General features: G+C 52.4%; 1 protein-coding gene across 1 annotated transcript in view; it reads right to left on the reverse strand.

The window, feature by feature from the left end:
• The window catches only part of LOC116949305 (calcium-dependent secretion activator 1-like), a 120,806-nt gene that overhangs the window by 15,130 nt on the left and 85,015 nt on the right, over positions 1-20,661 (reverse strand). Inside the window, exons 17-27 of the mRNA XM_076072105.1 lie at positions 19,879-19,896; positions 17,917-18,017; positions 15,862-16,018; positions 14,938-15,079; positions 11,630-11,746; positions 11,080-11,235; positions 10,288-10,438; positions 5,485-5,553; positions 4,272-4,355; positions 2,848-2,880; positions 2,233-2,340 (exon numbers count right to left, since the gene is read on the reverse strand). Of these exons, the coding sequence (XP_075928220.1) occupies positions 2,233-2,340; positions 2,848-2,880; positions 4,272-4,355; positions 5,485-5,553; positions 10,288-10,438; positions 11,080-11,235; positions 11,630-11,746; positions 14,938-15,079; positions 15,862-16,018; positions 17,917-18,017; positions 19,879-19,896 (1,136 nt within the window). The remainder of the gene's footprint in view (positions 1-2,232; positions 2,341-2,847; positions 2,881-4,271; positions 4,356-5,484; positions 5,554-10,287; positions 10,439-11,079; positions 11,236-11,629; positions 11,747-14,937; positions 15,080-15,861; positions 16,019-17,916; positions 18,018-19,878; positions 19,897-20,661) is intronic.

Genomic DNA, 20,661 nt, shown 5'->3' on the forward strand with positions numbered 1-20,661 from the left:
ATGAAATGCTACCGATATGTAACGGTTGCCCCTCCCTGTGGCGGCAAGGCCTAATGCTGGCCTAGCGAGGCCTGGAATGACAAGGCAATGATCGGCTTCTAGAGTGAGAGGAAGCAGGAGGCCGTGTGGCTCCTGGGATCAGACACATTCAGCTAGTGATGCTGAGATACTACTAGGTTCAAATTTGGGCATCAGCCACTAGTGATTGAACTGGATTTTCAAATGTGGTGAGCTGATCGTTTCAACCACCCAGTCTGCAATTATTGCACGTAAAAAAAGTTTAGCTTTGCACTTAATTTGCCTCAATTTAATCCCTGACAGTAAAAAGAATATATCGATTTGACTTCCGCACGACAAACATCTCTATACAGCTGGGCAGGTCGCCTTGGTGGTGTGCAGATAAAATAGGTGATGAGAAAGGAATCTCACAAGTAGTTCTGCCATATCTGCTTCCGCGAGAGCCATTCACCAATAAACAAGGCGACGCATTTCTCTGCGCGAGAACCGAAGGGACGCTTCATCAGACGATGGGACGCCGACAGCACAGATTGAATAAAATTGAGCAAAAAAATGAAGTGAGAGGTGATGCTGCGGAGCCTGTCTCGTTGTAGCCACGTTTTGGTGAAAGACCCCTTGCCAAGTGCTGCTGCAGACACGGGCTGGCTCTGGCACCAGTGACTGCACTCCCTTCCCCTGGGCTGGGCGCAGAGGCCTGGTTCCTTAGAAGCACGGCCTCGTCATCAAGGTCTTTCTTTCGTCTACAAACGCGAGGGTGGAAATCATCACAGCAGGAGGGGCTCCCAACTTTCTCTGCATTTGCCGTGCGATGATGAAGGGCTTAAATTGATCAGATCCTCCTCACACTCCGTGATTTGCTTACCTTTCCTATACTTTGAAACTGCTAGCTAGCATTTGTTTTATTGTTTTGCTGTTGTAACTTTCTGACCCGCCCCTACTGGACATCTGTGAAAAATACCTTCATATGAAAGCTCATCGTATTTCTCCAGGACAAATAAAGATTCCGATTCTGAACTTGCAGTGCGCGCACACGCACTACACAGCTAGTGTCTTAGAGGCCTAATTCTAATCCCACGGACAACACGCATGTGATATTAAGGGACCTGCCGAGAAAGAAGCGGTTCAGAGTTGGTGGCCTGCAAGACGGTGTGCCCTCCAGAGCCCCCTGCACGTGGTCCCACGTGCCGGGGGCTCTGGAGGGCACAGCACTTGTGGCATGCCCCGAGGAATGGCAGGTCCCGAAATATTACGGGAAAGAGTTTTGGCTGGGAACCGAGTAAAACGCAAGGACGGCGGCACGTGGACAGGACACACGGAGACGGGGAACGGCGGGGGGGGGGGGGAAACTCGTGTTGAAAGTGGGCCTGGTATTGTTGCAGTTGTTGTGTTGTTATTGTTGTTGGTATTTGTGGTGGCTTTGTGAAGTATGCCTTTCACTGGTCAGGCGCTACAAGATTTGCTTGGGGGGAATTGCGGCAGAGAAAGTGACATCACATTTGTGGTATACCGTAACACGGGACTTGGTCTTGATAAAGTGGGCTTGGGCAAAGTTATTCACAATATATTAAAATTTAAAACCAATAAGCAGATCCTAAACTCACCTTCGTTATGTTGAACCTACCTAAACACCTGAAAGCTGGCCGTAATAGATATACAGACCATAAACTCGCTTAAACACCATAAACACCTTCATCTGGATCTAAGCACCATGAATCAAACCTAAATGCCCACCAACGCAGCATGAGGAGGCCAAATGAGATCTGGTGGATCTGAGTTCACGGTGAGGACTGTAAATTGATAACCCTTGTTCTGCCCATTTAAAAATGGAACAGGAAAGAGCAATCCAGTCTGGAACGCCTTAACCGTGCTTTGCAGACCACTCGGGCCAGGCATTGTCTGTGACTTGGTGTGGTATTCAGAAAAAAACACATGGAAAGGGCTAGGTCCTTTTCTGAAATTGGCTGGGACTTTATTCTGAATTGAGTGTCCTTCTGACTAGTCACAGCAGGCCAAAATCGGATTCTAAAAATAAATTTGACATGTAATTACAAACAACTTTAAAACTAGATACACTGCCATATTGTTTATTTCTTTTTGTGATAGCTTATCAAAAATGTAAATGGCATCTTTAAGAAAGGAAAAAAATTGCCCCCCTGAACTCCCCCGTGATGTCACTTCCTGTGCCACCGTTCCCTGGTTGCCATGGTGACTTACGTCGAACAGCCTCTCAATGTACATTTCCTCAGTGACGCGCTCGCGCAAAATGTCCTGGTTGGCTCGCACAAACGTGATGTACGAGTCAGCCAGGTCCGCGCCCGGCTTCTGCCCCCCGAGAGGGACAGAGAGGAGAGTCAGGGTTTTGGGGGTGAGGGGGTGGGGGTGGCGGATGTAATGGAGGGAGGCAGAGGGTGGAAGGGAACGGGGAGGGTCGAGATCATGAGAAGAGAGAGAGAATAGGGAGAGAGAGATCGAGGGGAATTTGTAGTTTCCGGGGATATATTCATAGGAACGGGGAAGGTGATGTTTTGTGGCAGAAAGGAGAGAGAGAAAGAGCGGGAATGAGAGAGAGAAAAAAAAGGGCAGAGGGGTGATAATCGCAACAATGATAAAATAAAACCAACAAAAGGTGTTAATGGTGGGGGGGGGGGGGACACAGAGAGCACGCATTACTATGGCGCGCAGTGAACGCACGAGGCCGGCACGATCCAAAACCGCCGGAATCGCGAGGGGACGCGTGGCGTATTCGTGCCGACGCGGCTCTCTCTGGCTCTCTCGTGCGCGACGCTTTGCGGGTGAGAATACGTTACGGCTTGGCGAGGAGGCACTCACAGGCACGTCCACGTATTTAGAAGCAGCTTTAACCTGTGTGGGGTCGAGAGGGGGGGGGGGGTGGTGGGCGACCAACAAAAAAACAGACAAGACAGACGCCGTCAACATCTCTCACCAACCTTCACCGTCGAGCGCCATTAACGAATTTCTGACGGCGTCGCGAGTGCCTATGGCCGGCCCGGCCGCCGCTAATGCTCAGCTCAAGGTGGCCCTCCATTGTGCGAGGCGTGGGGGGGGGGTACCAAATCGGGAGAGGTGCGTGCGGAGAATCTCTCTCCGGAATCTCGCCCGGGCCCCTCTGCTCTTTGTAAACAGGCGACGGGCAGAGAGCGGCGGGCTAAGTGGGTCCTTTCCTCGCACGTGCGTACGAATCCATTCGATAGCGGACCGGCTCTCAGAAACACCTCGCCGAACAATCGCGTCCTTTTATTTCTCATCCCGGCGGAATCCACTCTGGGCCGCTCGCTGTAAGCGGCACGCTGAATGCTGGCGAGTCCCTGCGGCGCCTCAGTCGAAAATTCAACGTTTAAAATTTAAGTTAATTCGCCGTATTACACAAGTGCTTCATAGTGGACATTCTGCAGGCAAAACGAGTCTGCAAAATAAATTATCAAACAGTGACGGCTCCATGATGAATTGTTCCATGTGCCTGGTTACGCCGGCACAGCGATGTCGGCAGCCGTGACCTTGGCTCGCTCGCGATCACTTTCGCGATATAGATTTTAATTTTGATATTCATTTTGTTCTCATGCCCAGGTGCGCTGTGTTTTTGAAATCACGCGAGCGGATTGTCCAGTGTATAGTTGGGATTTTATTTTTTGAGGAAGGAGAAGGGGGAGGGGGGGTTACTTTTAAATGCTGAAAAAAAAGAGTATTAAAAAATATATACAAGTCGAATAACCCGAGCTCGCAAACTGAACATCGCGCAGCAAAGCAACAGCGCGGAATCGTCACGAGGCTCCAGCCAGTCCCAGCTTAGCACCACACTCTACAGCAATGGATGGTGCATTCCAGAATTAGTCATTTTCTGCTGCGGTTTTTCTGCACCTGCCATACACTTATTTACGTATAAATATTATTAATTAAGGAAGCCATGCAGCAACATTACAGGCTGGAAACGGGCTAATTTTGCCCATTATGGAGATAACATGGTTTTGTTAACGGAGTGGATATCAGAATCAAAGTCTTAATTTAGACTGGAGGAATAACAATTAGCTATGAAGCTCTTTTTCACAAATGTCAAGTAGTGTGTAACATGTTACCCCCGTATAACAGGGGTAACGCCAACACTTAAGTAGGCCGGTGCTGTGGATACAGCTTACACAAACACCACCTTATGTAAATCCAATGCTCACCCATCGGTGAGCAATGGGGTGCGGGAGGCAGGGGTACTGGAGGGAGAGTGTGGGGGGGTGACGTCTTACCGTGAAGGACAGGAAAGAGGAGAACAAGGTGCCCTCGTCGTAACGAGACAGCTTGGCCAGGATTCCCTCCAGCACCACCACCAGCTGCACACCCATGCACAGCAATCGCGTCAGCGCGTGCGCGCTCCACAAACACAGGACGACGAACCCGCCGGGTCACGTAGACCCGGCAGGAATCAAGGTGGCCTGGCCAGCTGGAAGTGGCAATCGCGCGGCGAATTGGCCAGGTGGACTTGTGCTCTCACTCTCGTCGTCATCGTCGTCGTTTTTATTGATAACAAGAAGCCTCCCCATGCAGTTACAATCTCGAGGAGCCGGAACAAAGGTGGCACCTGAAATAATTAATCAGCAGAGGAAGTGATCAAATACCAAAATTCGACCTTCAAAAACAACGGAATATTTACATTCTATAAACTATTTTATTTTTCAGCTAAAGCCCACTGAGCTATGAGTGCTTTTTTTTTAGGCGACCTGACCACACATGATAGCGCATCGAGTGACTTATCACATGTGCAGGGAGTAAGGGGGGGGGGGAGCAAAACCGGAGGAACCCATAGAAAAACCAACACGACCAGCACGAGGAGAGAGCACACACGAACTCCAAATATACAACAGCAGGCATCGTCAGGGTCCAGGATCGAACCCACGACTCGTGCAATACCGCGCGAGGGAGGTAATGCCGCCACTCCCCGGTTTAGACGGTGTATTGACTGTACACACCACACTTGAATTAAAAACAATTGAAAATCTAAAACCTTGCTCAAGACTGTAACCAGTCCCGCTTTCTGAAGCGGACTGGGTACCTCGGTACCGTAGGTTGACTGAGATGGCTGGCCGATGCACCACCTGTGCCCCCCCCCCCTTACAAAAGCAAATGCACACATACACGCACACCTCTCCCAGCCAGGATTTAAAAAAAAGACAATTTCAAACGAAAGTATCCAACAGTGGTGATCAAACTGAAGATGGTAATAGCAACTGTGAATGAGGAAGCTGGCTCCCCGTTTGATATTAACTCTGGGAAGCTTCCGTTTTCGGTGCCAGCTTTACAACAATTACTGGCACGAACAATGCTAATAACTCCATTTCGTGGGAATGGAAAGATGGGGCAGTGTTGGGTGGAGGGGGGGGGCTCCCCCCACTCTCAGGGTCATGGTTCCCGGTTTGTGTACCACGCAACTCAAAGGATGCCGGTTTTTATTTGTGGACGAACCTTGGCCACCATGATGCCGATCATGTCCTTGAATGTGTCTTCAATTAGCTGCTCGATCTTCTTCTGTTGCTGCTCGCACACGTACACACATGGACACACACATACATGCAAGGAACAAATATGCACTTACGAACACATCCACGTACACTCGCGCACACACGCGTGCTCACAAAACAATAAGTGACGGTGACGTCACCACGGCGCCTGTGCCAGGCCAGGTGCACTTTGAGGCTACGTGAAGTGTCAAACCTGACAGACCCAGGTGCCATGGGATGGCTCACAAACGCACGCACACACATACACGTTGGAACGTGCATGAGGAAATAAACAGGATGGTCCCCCCCAGCTGGTATAGCCGTATAGGCTGGTGGGATGAATGCTGTTAGCGAGTGTCTACAAAGGCCGGCATGGCACATGAAGGTGTTAGCGAGTGTCTACAAAGGCCGGCATGATACATGAAGGTGGTGGTGCTGCCAGGATCACGCCCAGCCGCCTTAGTCTCCCGAGCGCCGATGTTTTCTGCACATGGCACCGGGTACTCATTTAAGGCTCAGTCAACCTAGGGGAGGCCTCTAGGTCGACTGAGCCAATATTGCCGCCGAGATCATCGCGTAGTGCGCTAACCGCTACGAGATCATAGAGTAGTGCGATAACCACTACGAGATCATTGCGTAGTGCGCTAACCACTACGAGATCATCGCGTAGTGCGATAACCGCTACAAGATCATAGCGTAGTGCACTAACCACTACGAGATCATAGCTTAGTGCGCTAACCGCTACGAGATCATAGCGTAGTGCGCTAACCGCTACGAGATCATCGCGTAGTGCGCTAACCACTACGAGATCATAGCGTAGTGCACTAACCGCTACAAGATCATAGCGTAGTGCACTAACCGCTACGAGATCATAGCGTAGTGCGCTAACCGCTACAAGATCATAGCATAGTGCGCTAACCACTACAAGATCATAGCGTAGTGCGCTAATTGCTATGAGATCATCGCGTAGTGCGCTAACTACTACAAGATCATCGCGTAGTGTGCTAACCGCTACGAGATCATAGCGTAGTGCGCTAACCGCTACGACATCATAGCGTAGTGCACTAACCGCTACGAGATCATAGCGTAGTGCACTAACCGCTACAAGATCATAGCGTAGTGCACTAACCGCTACGAGATCATAGCGTAGTGCGCTAACCGCTACAAGATCATAGCATAGTGCGCTAACCACTACAAGATCATAGCGTAGTGCGCTAATTGCTATGAGATCATCGCGTAGTGCGCTAACTACTACAAGATCATCGCGTAGTGTGCTAACCGCTACGAGATCATAGCGTAGTGCGCTAACCGCTACGACATCATAGCGTAGTGCACTAACCGCTACGAGATCATAGCGTAGTGCGCTAACCGCTACAAGATCATAGCATAGTGCGCTAACCACTACAAGATCATAGCGTAGTGCGCTAACCACTACAAGATCATAGCGTAGTGTGCTAACCGCTATAAGATCATAGCGTAGTGCGCTAACCACTACAAGATCATAGCGTAGTGCGCTAACCACTACAAGATCATAGCGTAGTGTGCTAACCGCTATAAGATCATAGCGTAGTGCGCTAACCGCTACAAGATCATAGCATAGTGCGCTAACCACTACAAGATCATAGCGTAGTGCGCTAACCACTACAAGATCATAGCGTAGTGCGCTAACCTCTACAAGATCATAGCGTAGTGCGCTAACCGCTACAAGATCATAGCGTAGTGCGCTAACCGCTACGAGATCATTGCGTAGTGCGCTAACCACTACGAGATCATCGCGTAGTGCGCTAACCGCTACAAGATCATAGCGTAGTGCACTAACCACTACGAGATCATAGCGTAGTGCGCTAACCGCTACAAGATCATAGCGTAGTGCACTAACCGCTACGAGATCATAGCGTAGTGCGCTAACCGCTACAAGATCATAGCATAGTTCGCTAACCACTACAAGATCATAGCGTAGTGCGCTAAGCGCTACAAGATCATAGCGTAGTGCACTAACCACTACAAGATCATAGCGTAGTGCGCTAACCGCTACAAGATCATCGCGTTGTGCGATAACCGCTACGAGATCATAGCGTACTGCGCTAACCGCTACAAGATCATAGCGTAGTGCGCTAACCGCTACAAGATCATCGCGTGGTGCGCTAACCGTTACAAGATCATAGCGTAGTGCGCTAACCGCTACAAGATCAGCGTGGTGCGCTAACCGCTACAAGATCATAGCATGGTGCGCTAACCACTACAAGATCATAGCGTAGTGCGCTAAATGCTACAAGATCATCGCGTAGTGCACTAACCGCTACGAGATCATAGCGTAGTGTGCTAATCGCTACAAGATCATAGCGTAGTGCGCTAACCGCTACGACACCATAGCGTAGTGCGCTAATCGCTACAAGATCATAGCGTAGTGCGCTAATCACTACGAGATCATAGCGTAGTGCGCTAATCGCTACGAGATCATAGCGTAGTGCGCTAACCGCTACAAGATCATTGCGTAGTGGGCTAACCGCTACAAGATCATAGCGTAGTGCGCTAATCGCTACAAGATCATAGCGTAGTGCGCTAATCGCTACGAGATCATAGCGTAGTGCGCTAACCGCTACAAGATCATTGCGTAGTGGGCTAACCGCTACAAGATTATCGCGTAGTGCGCTAATCGCTACGAGATCATCGCGTAGTGCGCTAACCTCTACACGACAACTCCCCGAACTTCTCATATACCAATACCAAGATCTCAGTGCAGCCTTAACATATTGTTTGGGGCACGTGTTTCATATTCGCAAACACTGCGAAATGCCATCGTATATGGAGAGGGCAAAGGCCTCCCGATTCTGTTAAATATGTGAAAGGCTGATGGCTTTCCCGAGAGGGGATAAACCCCCCGCACCCCCCCCCCCCCCCCCAGTTTCGGGGAGGGGTTTTGGAAGATTGGGCGGGGGGGATGATGAAACGGTGACATTGAAACAAATTAGGAATTTTAAAGAGGCGCTTTCAGGTAGCTCAGTGAGACACGGACCCATTCCGATACGGAATGTGTAATTACACGCGACAAAGAGACGCGCGCACAGCCAAGGACGACTCTCAGGATGCATGCACGGGGACGCGGGTGTAATGTCGCGCGAGCGCACACAGGCGGACACGCACGCACTCGTTCACGCGGATACGTGCAACGTGAGCCTACATACGCACACGACTGGGTTAGAGCACGTGAGTGGTAGAGCTCCAGCCACGGAGAGAGGTATTCTGGATTATTTTGCCGCTGTAAATTTCCACGTAACAAACCACTTTTGTTGAGCTGTTGTGTGTCGCCAGGTCAATGCTGAAAAATAAGTTACCTGGTAAGATAAAAAACAATTGTCGAGTTTTATTTGCATATTTTAAAAAGTCATTTGTTTACTTTGCACTCCCCTCGCGTGTTTTTGTACTGTTTGTTGTTGTTGCAACGTTCTGACCCGCCCCTACTGGACATCTGTGAAAAAGAGCTTTATAGCTCATCAGATTCCTCCTGCAGTATAAATAATTATGGATGTAGTGTGCCCGGTGCGTCAATCTTTTCCGGATTCTTTTCCGCCGGCCAGAACCGGCTGAAGTTAAGCCCTGGGCGGCGTGGAGGGCACGGATGGGTACCCCCACGGGCACCGTGGCTCCACTGACTTGCCAGGGTGGGCATGAAACAAGAGGGCATTGAGAGATGTGGGAGGGGGGGGGAGGTACAAAGAGGGACAATCCAGATGGATGAAAAAGGCCACGTGGCCGTAGACTGGGCGCTGACGCCACACGCTGCTGCCGCCTTGCACAGGTCCACACGTTGCCAATGGAGCCATGCACTTTTAAATAGAAATTGAAAAATTGAAAACTCTAGAACTGCTTTTTGTGTTTCGTTTTTTGTGCTTCCCCCAGACCTCTGATTAGCACGGTTGGCTACGTACGGTGCGAAACATACAAACATTCTCCAACAATATCTGCAATTGCCTCATCGTCTCCTGAGAAAGAGAGCTCTTTATTTTCACAGCAGGGTTACAAGGCCGCAAGTCGGCACGCCTCCTCCTCCCCTCTCCCCTTCGCCCCCCCCTCCACCACGGCGTCCTGTCTAGAAACCAACTTCGTTTCAGTAGCAGCAGCAGCGTGTATAATCGCAGATCGTTCGGCGCTGATGGGTTTCTTAAGTCTGCGCGTGGCACACGTGAGTACACACGATGGCAATTTTTTGGATATGCGCGGTGACGAAGATGGCACTGGACAAGGGTGATGATGGAATGTAATGATTACGGTAATGGTGACAATGATGACAATAATGATGATGATGATGAACACGTGGTGAGGTATTGAGTAAGCGGTGAGCATGGATGGTGATGATGATGCGGATGACGGTGATGATGATCATGATGGTGGCGATGAATATACCGGTTGTGATAATGACAATTGACAGTGATCATGAGATCAACGACGATGATGATGATGGCGGTGGTAGTGTTGACAAAAACGCCAGAAGCGCCAGTAACACTGGTGACACTGGTTATTGCGATGCAATTGATGATGGGGTTTTATGCTGATGACACTGATGAGACACTGGTGACACTGGTAATGCTGACAACACTGATGATGCTGATGACACTGATGAAACTGATGAAACTGATGATAGCGAGGACGCTGATGACACCGATCAAGCCGACGACACTGATGACGCTGAAGATGCCGATGACACCGCTCGCGTCGATGACGCTCGTGACGCCGGCCACGCTGACGATTCCCGTGAAGGGCCGCGCACCTCCTTGGAGCTCTCCAGCGCCCCTCCTAGCTTGGCCGTCTGGCCCTTGGCCTCCACCAGCACGTTGAGCATCGTGCACACCGACTGTGGCGTGCGGAAGTCCGTCGAGCGGCTCGTCTTCGCCAGCTTCGCTTCAAACGCAATCCGCGTGCTGGCGGGGGTGGGGGGGGGGTCACATGCACGGGGTCACCAGGGGTCACGAGATCACATGGATGGCGGCGGGGTATCGAAGTCATGAATGGAGATGTCACCCCATCGTTGTTGCCAAATCCTGAGAGTGAAAAAGTCGCCAAAGGAAGATCAATAGGCCTTAGGATCAGCCCTGCAATTGCTTGCTCATGGAACTGCTAGGATAAGGGCCTCCACTCGTGGGAGGAGCTCCAGAGAGGCTCTCAGTTGAGAGTATTTTGGCCTACTCTTCCACAAAGGCCACACGTCTTGCGAGAGAGATTCCTTCTGTCGTCAAAAACGTCACTCGGCATTTCACCGAGCGTTACCGATAGACAACTGCTACAGGAACCTTGATGCAAACCTGGAATTGTGCGAGAGGCCAAGTTACTGCGTGTTACTCGAAGTGAACCGATGTCGGATTCTCAACATGCCCATGGGGTCGCTCCGAAATCTGCACAATGCCAAATTGTCGGCCGCTAGAGACAGCCACAAAGGTCGCTAGAATCGAGCGATAAAAGCACTGACTTGGCAACACCGGCTCCACGCCCGGGGGGGGGGGGGGGGGGGAGGGGGGGCATCCCCCGTTGAAGACTGCGAGCGGGAGCGAAAGCGAGGCCTCACCGCTTGACGCATGTCTGGATCATGTCGCTCGCCATCTGCTTAAGCCGACCCTCCAGCTGCTCGCCAAACTCGGGGTCGGGCCAGTGGAGCCCCGACACGAAGCTCTGCAGCGTGTCCAGCTTCCAGAAGAGGTCGATGGACTCGGCCGACTCGTTACTGGCGGGCGATAACGTGTGGGCGGGAGGGGGGGGGGGGGTGGGGAAATCGCACGACATCAGGGGAGGGGGCATGGCAACAAGCGGGAATCGCGTAACATCGCACGACCCGGTGCGCGCGGGGGTCAATGCGTCACGCGTCGCGATGGCACGCGTGCAGTCGTGACACAGACTGTTGGGGTGTTAGCGAGCACAGACGAAGGCCCGCGCGGCATACGAGGTCGCGGGCGGCCAACGCGATGGCCGGCCCGCCTCTGTCTCCCCGGTGCTGAAGTTTAATACACACTCCGATTATCACGGTTGGTTATGTATGGTGCGAAAGAAGTTCGCCCCTCGCCCCACACGACATGGTGGGGGGGTGGGGGGGGGGGGAGAGTAACGCCACGGACGCTCACTCCGAGTTGTAGATGGAGGAGACCCACGAGGGGGCCGAGAAGCTGGGTAGGTTGACGGGGGGCAGCGTCACGGGGGGCAGGGTCACGGGCACCTTGGGCAGGTTCCCCGTGAGGCTCCTGCACCGATGGGGGGAGGGGGGGACACGGGAAGGAAGAAGCGAGACACAGAGGGGGAGGAGGGAGACACGGGGGCCGGGGGGGGGGGGAGGAGAAAGGAGACATGGGGAGGAGGAAAGAGATTCAGAGAGGAGGAGACATGGGGAAGAGGAGGAGGGAAACAGGGAGGAATAGGAAGACGCGGGGAGAAGTGAGGCGTAGGAGGAGGGAGACAGAAGGAAGAGGCGAGACACAGTAGGGAGGAAGGTGAGGTGGGGTGGGGGGAGGGAGACACGAGGATGCACAGTCACAGCGTGGAGGTTGCTTGGTTCCCATCACGGGGCAGGGTCAGCTGTTCTAAGCCTCCTGCTGAACACTTACAAACAAGGGTTTTAACTTCAGCTGGATTTTGGGACCCACAAAATATTTCCACACCCGGCACACCCCATTCAGTGTACCCCTCGCGATGGCTGGTGGCTGCGAGTCACGTGCCTACAACAAATCCAACGAGAAATCAAGCGCCGCTAACGAACGTATGATCCCGATCACCCGTCGAGCGAGCAATTCGCCTTCTGTGGAGCGCGGACAACAAACGCCGCTGCAGAACCGTCAAAGCCGTCTATCGCGGATTTTTATTGAAGGGGAGAATGTGTTCATAGCCAATGCATTGATCGATATTCGTTTTTTGGGTTGGGCCACACGTGGTAATTATCTGTCATTCACTCTCCACCACCCGACACGATTGTCACGTTTGTATGTATGTATGTTGAACTTCTTTCGCACTGTACGTAGCCAACCGTGCTCATCAGAGGTACGGGGAAAGAAACAACAAACAAGAGACAAAGTGGCAGCCCAAGAGGGTGTCCAGCGCGGAGACTGATCGATAGAATCAGCCGATTTGGAGCTGGATGGATCGTCACATCCATTGCAGGACCATGAGAGATGTTGACGGCTTGGGGAGGGCCTTTTCATCCAGCAGTGGATCGATCATGGCCGATGATCATGACGACGATGACGAACGGCATCGGCACGCACGAGACGAAGGTGACGGAGTGCGGCTTCTCCGGCGGCGATGGCAGCGCCCACGCGATTGAGGAGCCACTCCGGGATGTTTTGCTTTCACTGTCGATCATTAAAGTGAGTTTGAGATCTGGGCAGGGGCGGGGTGGGGGGTCGGGCGAGCGGGGGCTTCACACCCCCCCCCCCATCGTTTCTGTGGGGAATTCCGCCCCCGCCCCCCCGTGCGGTGGGGTGGGGGGGGGTTGCGGTGGTGGGAGGTGCGGGTGTCAGCGCCGCGAGGTCACTAAAGAGTTAATGGGGCACAACGAATCCCACCGCCGGGAGTGGCGCGCAATGTGTAATTTCGGACGGCTCCCTGGGAGTTTAATTAGCGGGACAACGCCACAGTGTTCGTTACCGCGAGCCAATCGGACGCGCGGGCTCCGCCGCCATCGCCACCGCGCGTAGGACAGGTGTCCGTCGCGGGCAGGTGTGCGGGCGATAATGACATCAGGGGCGACACGTGCGAGCGTGCGAGCGCACATGCGTCTGTGTGTGCTCGTGTGTCTGTGTGTACGTATGCCCCGCCCTCTCCCACTCACCCACCCTAGGTTAACTCGGTTTGAATGAGTACCTGGTGCAGTGTGTAAACTTCAGCATTGGGGTGACAAAGGCGGCCGGGGATGGTACTGGCCATGCCATCCATCGTGCGCCATTGCCAGCTTTCATAGGTGCTCGCAAACTCACGGCACTTGGCCTGTTAGTCTCTTAAGGCTAGATACGGGGGATGTTTGCATTTGTGCGTTTGCGTGTCCGTGTACGCAAGGTTGTGTGTACGTTCATGCTTGCAAGTTGTTTGTGTTGCGGGGAGTGAGTGGTGGCACAGTGGTTAGCACACCACGCTGTGAATTCGACGACCCAGATGTGAATGTCGGGCCACGGCCAACATCATCAGTGGCGAGTGGTATCTGAATTGCTCCTGGCCTATCACCCCCCACACCCACTCCACCAACTCGTACTGACTAGCATTGGCGAGTACGGTTAAAACGAATGCCCCTAGGCAGCAGTAGATTGGTACAATTCGCGCAAAAGAAAAAAATACAAATTATTATTAAACACAAGTTGATAAAAATGATGGCAAAAGAAGCACTGTATAGAAACATGCATTTAGATTATTTGGCGGCTATAAACTTTCAACATGATAAGGCACTTCGTAGAGCTATCATTTGTGGCCAGGTCACTTTTGAAAAAGAAGCTAATAGCTCAGTCAGCTTTACTTGGAAAAAAAATAGTTTAGTTTTATTTGTATATTTTGTGTGATTTGCTCACCTTTCCTCTACTTTGCACTCCCATCATGTTTTTGTACTGTTTGTTGTTGTAACGTTCTGACCCGCCCCCACTGGACATTTGTGAAAAAGAGCTTTACAGCTCATCGGAATCCTCCAATTCCGATAATAAAAGGAACACATTGTTAAAATACACTTTTGACTCGAATTTAACCTCTAATTGTTACAATTCACAATCTCCTCCACCCCCCCCACCCTCCCAAAAAAACAATACAAAGGAGTCAATAAAAACGACACAATGAAATAAGTCATTCATGAAGAGCTTTGCTCGCTGATGCCACCCGATTCCCGGGAGCCACTGTCGCCACTCGCCAGCTCCCCAGGCTCGACCGCACCATCCACTTCTCCCATGCTCACATCCTTCCACTTTTTTTTCATTTTGTAAAATTTTGACCCTCATTTAATCCTTAACGTAGTACCGGAACCTAACGTTAAGCCACGCAGAATCCATTCAGAACTCTCACAGAGCAGTGTGGGCCATTGATTGTTAACGAACTGCCCACGGAAGCAGATAGCACAGAGCTACCACCGAGATCCCTTCAAGGGACCTCTCTGTTTGGCACAGTAGGTGGGCAGCATTTCCTCATCCACTCTGCCACTGAGCAATATTCGACGCACGGCAGTCAAGAAGATATTTTAGATCTTCGAGCTGGAATGGAGCAAAACATTACGTTGTCGAACCAAATTTAACGTGATGATCATTTTAGCAGTGATTATCGCCCGTGACGAGACCATCGACCGCACGTGAGGACGGCAGACGTCCGAGGTCGCATTGTAACCAGGATCTCCGCTGTTCCAGCTCAGCCATCTGAACACCCCCCGAGCCACTCCGGCCACATGCTGCCCGCGTGCACGCACCCAACGTACTTGACGGGCTCCCAGGACTCGCGCTCGATGCCCTTGCTGATGGACTGGGCGATGGAAGTCTCCATGAGGTCCACGTAACGCACCACCATGGGCCCGAAGATGTCCTGCAGGTGCCGGTGAAATCTCCCGTTGCACAGGTAAGCTACACACACGCGCGCACACACACGAACAACGGCCTCCTTCCCCGCACGTCCTGCGCAACGCGACCCGGTTCCCCCACGCGCACTGCCCGCGACCGATTCACTACCCTCCCTCGGCACATTCGATCGGGAAGATCGCCCCCCGCCAGTCGCTTTGCCCAGTCTCAGGCTCTGGATCGCCGCCCGCAACCTCCGTGGCGGAGTGCACCCGTCAGTCACTCTGTAGAGTTCGGCTACTTCTTCCAAACATTGAGGCATGCCAAACCCCCGCTCTTTCCCCAGGTTCTTAAGGCCAGAGTATCTCCTTCATGACCCCGAGCGTGCAGCAGGCAAGGGGCCCAAAGGCTGGTGCTTCCCTAAATTGGCCAGAAAAAAAACCCACAAATAAACCACGTGTGACGAGTGCCCCCCATTATGTGCCGAGTGAATGTAACTCGCGGTGTCGTCTCGGCACAGCAGGGGGTAGGGGCCGGCCCCATTGCAGCAAATCTTGCGCAATCGCTCTCACTCACGTCTACGGCCGGGCACAGCAGCGTACAGGCTTGTTTGATTCCAATTACGAGCAGCCAGCCAGCAAGCAGCAGCCTTGCGAAATTGCACTTCATCATTCGGTGTAAAACGTCGAAACAAAAATACCCTGCTTGGAAACGCTGTGATGAGCGCAAGCGTTGCTCAAACTATTTTGTCATTTCCCCTCTCTGCGTCTCTAGCGATGCCGGGCGGCCGCTGCCTGCCGCCCTAACCCCTCCAACCGGCACCCGGAGGCGGTGTCGGTGACGCTCACGGTCGGCGCGCAGGTAGTCGTTGAGCAGCTGGAAGAGCGGGAAGCTGTCCCACGACTCGGCAGGCTGCATCGCGATGGCCGCGTCGAAGTCGTCCACGTAGAGCGACAGGAACGTCTCGGCGTGCTCGCCCATCAGCTCCGACCAGAAGGCGAACGCCTGCGGTGGACGAGTGTTACAGAGACAAAGGTCCCCCGTGTAGCCTTGACCCCCTTACACCGTGGTGCCCCACGGTTGTGAGATGTTAACTACCTCGCCTGGTAAACAGGAGGCCGTGGGTTCGATCCAGACCCTGACGCCTGCTGCTGTATATTTGAAGTTTGTGCGTCTCTCTCCCCGTGGTCGTGTGGATTTTTCTCCGGGTCCACCAGTTTTTCCCCTCCACATTTAGAATCAACATCACGCGTTTAGAGTATTTGGCTGCTGTAAATGTTCACGTGATAAGCTACTTCGTTGAGCTATAATTTGTGATAGCCAGATCGCTTCTGAAAAAGAGCTATATATCTCAGTGGGCATTATCGGGTAAAACAAAAAAAAATAGCTGCGTTTAGTTTAGCCTTTAACAGAGTATTGGGGCAAAAAAGCATATATGAAGGCCTACATGGCACAAGTGGGGGTAGGTGGGTGGCCAACACCAGGTGGTTATGTTTTACACACATCGCAGCAGGTACTCATTTAATGCTGAGTCGACCTAGGGGAGTCCCAGGACCTGTTCAGATATTAGCCGTCACCATTAGTGGTCGTGAGCAGGAAGTTAGCTCGGGTCACCGGGATCGTAGCGCAGGGGCGCGAACCACTGCACTACCGCCCCCACTATTAGTACCGGTGATCACACACACACACGCGCAAGTACTCCCCACACAGTGAAGTGACCTTGCCAGCGACTAAAGTATTTTGTTCTTTGTAAAACATCCCAAGCCATTCCTGCAAAGTGAATTGAGTTGTCAGGTTTCAAGTTGACTTAGCAGGCGAGAACTCAAGACACCAGGATAGAGTCTCGTTTGTGCGAGTGACCTGGGGCACGAGTCTGTCAGTAGGGGGCGATGATTGCTCTGTGTAATCCCGAACTTAATCATTCGCGGGTTGGTTTTGAACTTTTACAAATGTGGACCCCCCCCCGACGCCGGCACACGACGGCCTGCTCTTGTGAACGACGTCAGGGGATCTTTGACGTCCTGTGCGAGTGAAGCAGACTCCGCGTAGTGCCACTATTATTACTACTACGGTTAATAATAACCAGGGCGGCCGCTGGATTCGAACCGCGAACCTCTGCAACAACAAGCGGTGAATGCGTTACCGCTGGGCCGCGTCATCGCCGTTGGCAAGGTTCTGGGAGGGGGCGAGCAGCTGGAGTGATAGCGATGGGATTGTGTTCGGCCCGTGACATTGAGAGGAGACGTGTGCGGTGTGGTCGAGCGATGGCTCACCTCTCTTCCCTGCCGGCGGGGGAGCAGTGCAGAGGAGGAGAGGGAGGAGAGAGGATGAGAGAGCAGGAGGAGAGGAGAGAGGAGGGGAAGGAGAGAGGAGAGGAGAGGAATGAGGAGAGAGGAGGAATGAGGAGAGAGGAGTGGAGGACGAGAGAGGAGGAGGAAGAGAGGTCAGAGGTCAGTGGGCAACTCACATTGTCAAGCGGCTTACCGCTTGCGTGACAGGTGTCTGTGCCAAAGCGTGGACAAGTAGGTGAACATCAGATGAATATGGACCGCAAGAGGCAGACAGAGCAGACATAGCAGGTGGACAGAGGTTGCCTGACATAACAGTAGAGAAACAGACAGGAAGACAGCCAAATTACTTTAAGACAAATGGCCAGATATACTGACGGGTGGACCGATAGAAACCAACAGACAAGTTGACAAATAGACAAATGAATAAAAGAACGTAGCAGATGGGGAGACTAAAAAAAAAGTAGACCGAAAAATCGACAGAGAAGTGAACAGAGAGAAAGTAGCAAACAGGTGACGTGAGAAACGGACAGGCAAGCAACGTAGCAGACATGCAGAGTGACAGAGCATCAGAGAGGAAGACGAACACACAGGCGTGCGTGTGTGTGTGCGTGCCTCCCAGTGGTAGTCGTGGTTCTGCTGCAGCACGTCGATGCAGTGCTCCGCGAGACGCAGCGTCTCCTCCAGACGCCGCACTGGCGGCGGCACGCCGGCCTCTACTCCCCGTGCCGGCCGCACCACAAAGGGGGGGGGGGGTTGACGCGGAGGGAGTCGTGGGGGGAGATGCGTGTGGGGAACGCGGGGGGAGACATGGGGGAGACATGGGGGAGACATGGGGGAGACATGGGGGAGACACGGATGAGACATGGGGGAGACATGGGGGAGACATGGGGGAGACACAGGGGGAGGCACGGGGGGAGGCACGGGGGGAGGCACAGGGGGAGGCACGGGGGAGACAAGAGGGAAGCCATGGGGGGAGGCACGGGGGGAGACACGGGGGGGAGACACGGGGGAGACATGGGGGAGACATGGGGGAGACAATGGGAAGCCATGGGGGGAGACATGGGGGAGACATGGGGAAGCCATGGGGGGAGACATGGGGGAGACATGTGGGAGACATGGGGGAGACACGGGGGGAGGGGTGAGATGGAGAAGACACGGGGGAATACGGGGGAAACCACGAAGGAGACGTGCAGGAGACATGGAGGAGATGCGTGGGAAACACGGGGATGCAAGAGACATGGAATGCCAGGAGGTGGTGGTGGAGAAGCAAAGGGAGACGAGAAATGGGGAGAGCGAGACGTTTGGAGGTGTAGTGGGGGTGGGGGGGGGTGACGCTCGTTAGTTCTCCACTCCAGCGGAGCGCCCGTGACGCCCACGGCGCCGCCGTTTCACCCACCCGGCACGCGGAGGGTCATGCAGCCAAACGTCTGAACAGTACAACGGCCACGTATCCGACTGTCACAGTTCCGCCCTGACCTAATTAAGCGGCCCACACCGGTGCTTTATTTACGCATAGCTGCACGACTGTCATTTTATATACACGTTCACTTTATTCGACGTTTTCACATGTCCGCCAATATCTCAGCTCCCAGCGCGTTGCATTTGCGACATTGTGCTACATGTATCAAATAATATGACCGCTCAATGCAATTGTATTTTAAAATGTAAATGAGACAAAACCTATTCCAATTGTACCATCGGCGTTGAACCCTCCCAGCGAGACACGTTTTGACCGCGAGCCTCCAAATCGTCGCACCTTTAACAATCTCTACCGATTATAATCCACGCGCCGACACGGTTTACACGGGACAGAATCAAATAACCTGACAAACTAACAACACCATTATATTCCGTTGTTGCCGCATGGTGGCAGCAATATGTTCAGCAGATAGACGCCAATTTCGAGGTATGCTGACCACAAGGAGAGGGCTTCAGCAGAGAGAGTTTGCGTAGTTTTGCGATTCCTCGACTTAAGGAGCACAGACTACGGTGCTTTAATGTACAGCCCATAGTCTTGTAGCATGGCCACGATCACACTACTGTGGCTGGTGTCATTAATTTTCCATTCATGATGGAGATGTGCGCATCAGCCCATTGATGAGGTTGACAGTTACGGTGGGGATATGTTAACTACCTCGCCTGGTATACAGGAGGTCGTGGGTTCGATCCCGACCCTGACGCCTGCTGTATATTTGGAGTTCGCGTGTCTCTCTCCCCGTGGTTGTGTGGATATTTCTCCGGGTCCTCACGTTTTTCCCTCCAAATTTTAGAAACATGCGTTTAGGGTATTTGGCTGCTATGAATTTCCACACGATATGCACTTATTTGGGATATCATTTGTGGCCCGGTCACTTCTAAAAACGAGCTACATATCGCAGTGGGCCTTACCTGGTAAAATAAAATAGATACAAACTCTTCGACGAGGAATATCACGTAAGTGCCACATCATCAATTGCTCTGGTCCTGCTTTTCTCCCTCAAGAAAAACGCATCTTTGTCTGCGATTTTTTAATTATAATTTCATGCAGTGACTCACTCCATCAGGGAGCAGACAAGGACCCACAATGCCCCTCACCTGCAGCCTTCTGATTGGCTGCTCTCGACACACACGGACAGAAAACGAAAGTCGAGGTTAGAGAGGAGAGTTATGGGACGCAGACAACATCGTTAACATCATCGTCATCGTCGTCGTCACCATTAACATCATCATTGTCATTCATCAACATCATTCGCCTTCATCATCATCATCATTGCCGTCATCAATTACCATCAAAACGCTTCTGTTTCTTTGCTCTCACCGCTCCAAGTCAAAACTGCCTCCCATCGTCTCTTTCCCCCAGTTCTTATTACCTTGCTCACTTCAAGTAACGCATAAACTCTTCAACAGTGCCGATTGTTGCTGGCCGCTCGATGGATTTTGGGACTTTGGGCCTATGCTCAGCAACCGGGCCAAAGCATATACACGGCAAGTTAAAAGACACGCACAAAAATCCGTATCTCGTGCCAACGCAGCGCCACACAGGATGTCTCCAACGCGCCACAACACGCTTTTTGGGGAGGCCCGATTTCCGAATGAGATATCGGAGTGGTTCTCCGCGAATCCAATGACCAGGGGACGATAAGACCTAAGGCCAGATGGTGGCGGCGGCGGGAGACTTGTCAGGGCAGATCGTGGAGGTCCCTGCACATCTCCTGTGCAGCAGCAGCTGCGGAGTTCTGGCAGAGGGAAGAACATTTTAGTGAGGTGTGGTGGTGGGGGCCATCCACGGCTGGCTGTGGCCACGATTGTCTCTTGATCTTGACGTTGATTTTAAAAAGACGTCATGCGTGTTGAACTTCCTTCGCACTGTACGTAACC

Source organism: Petromyzon marinus, chromosome 36 (assembly GCF_048934315.1).
Source record: "Petromyzon marinus isolate PM22_M1 ecotype Great Lakes invasive population chromosome 36, UKy_Petmar_22M1.pri1.0, whole genome shotgun sequence".
NCBI lineage: Eukaryota > Metazoa > Chordata > Hyperoartia > Petromyzontiformes > Petromyzontidae > Petromyzon > Petromyzon marinus.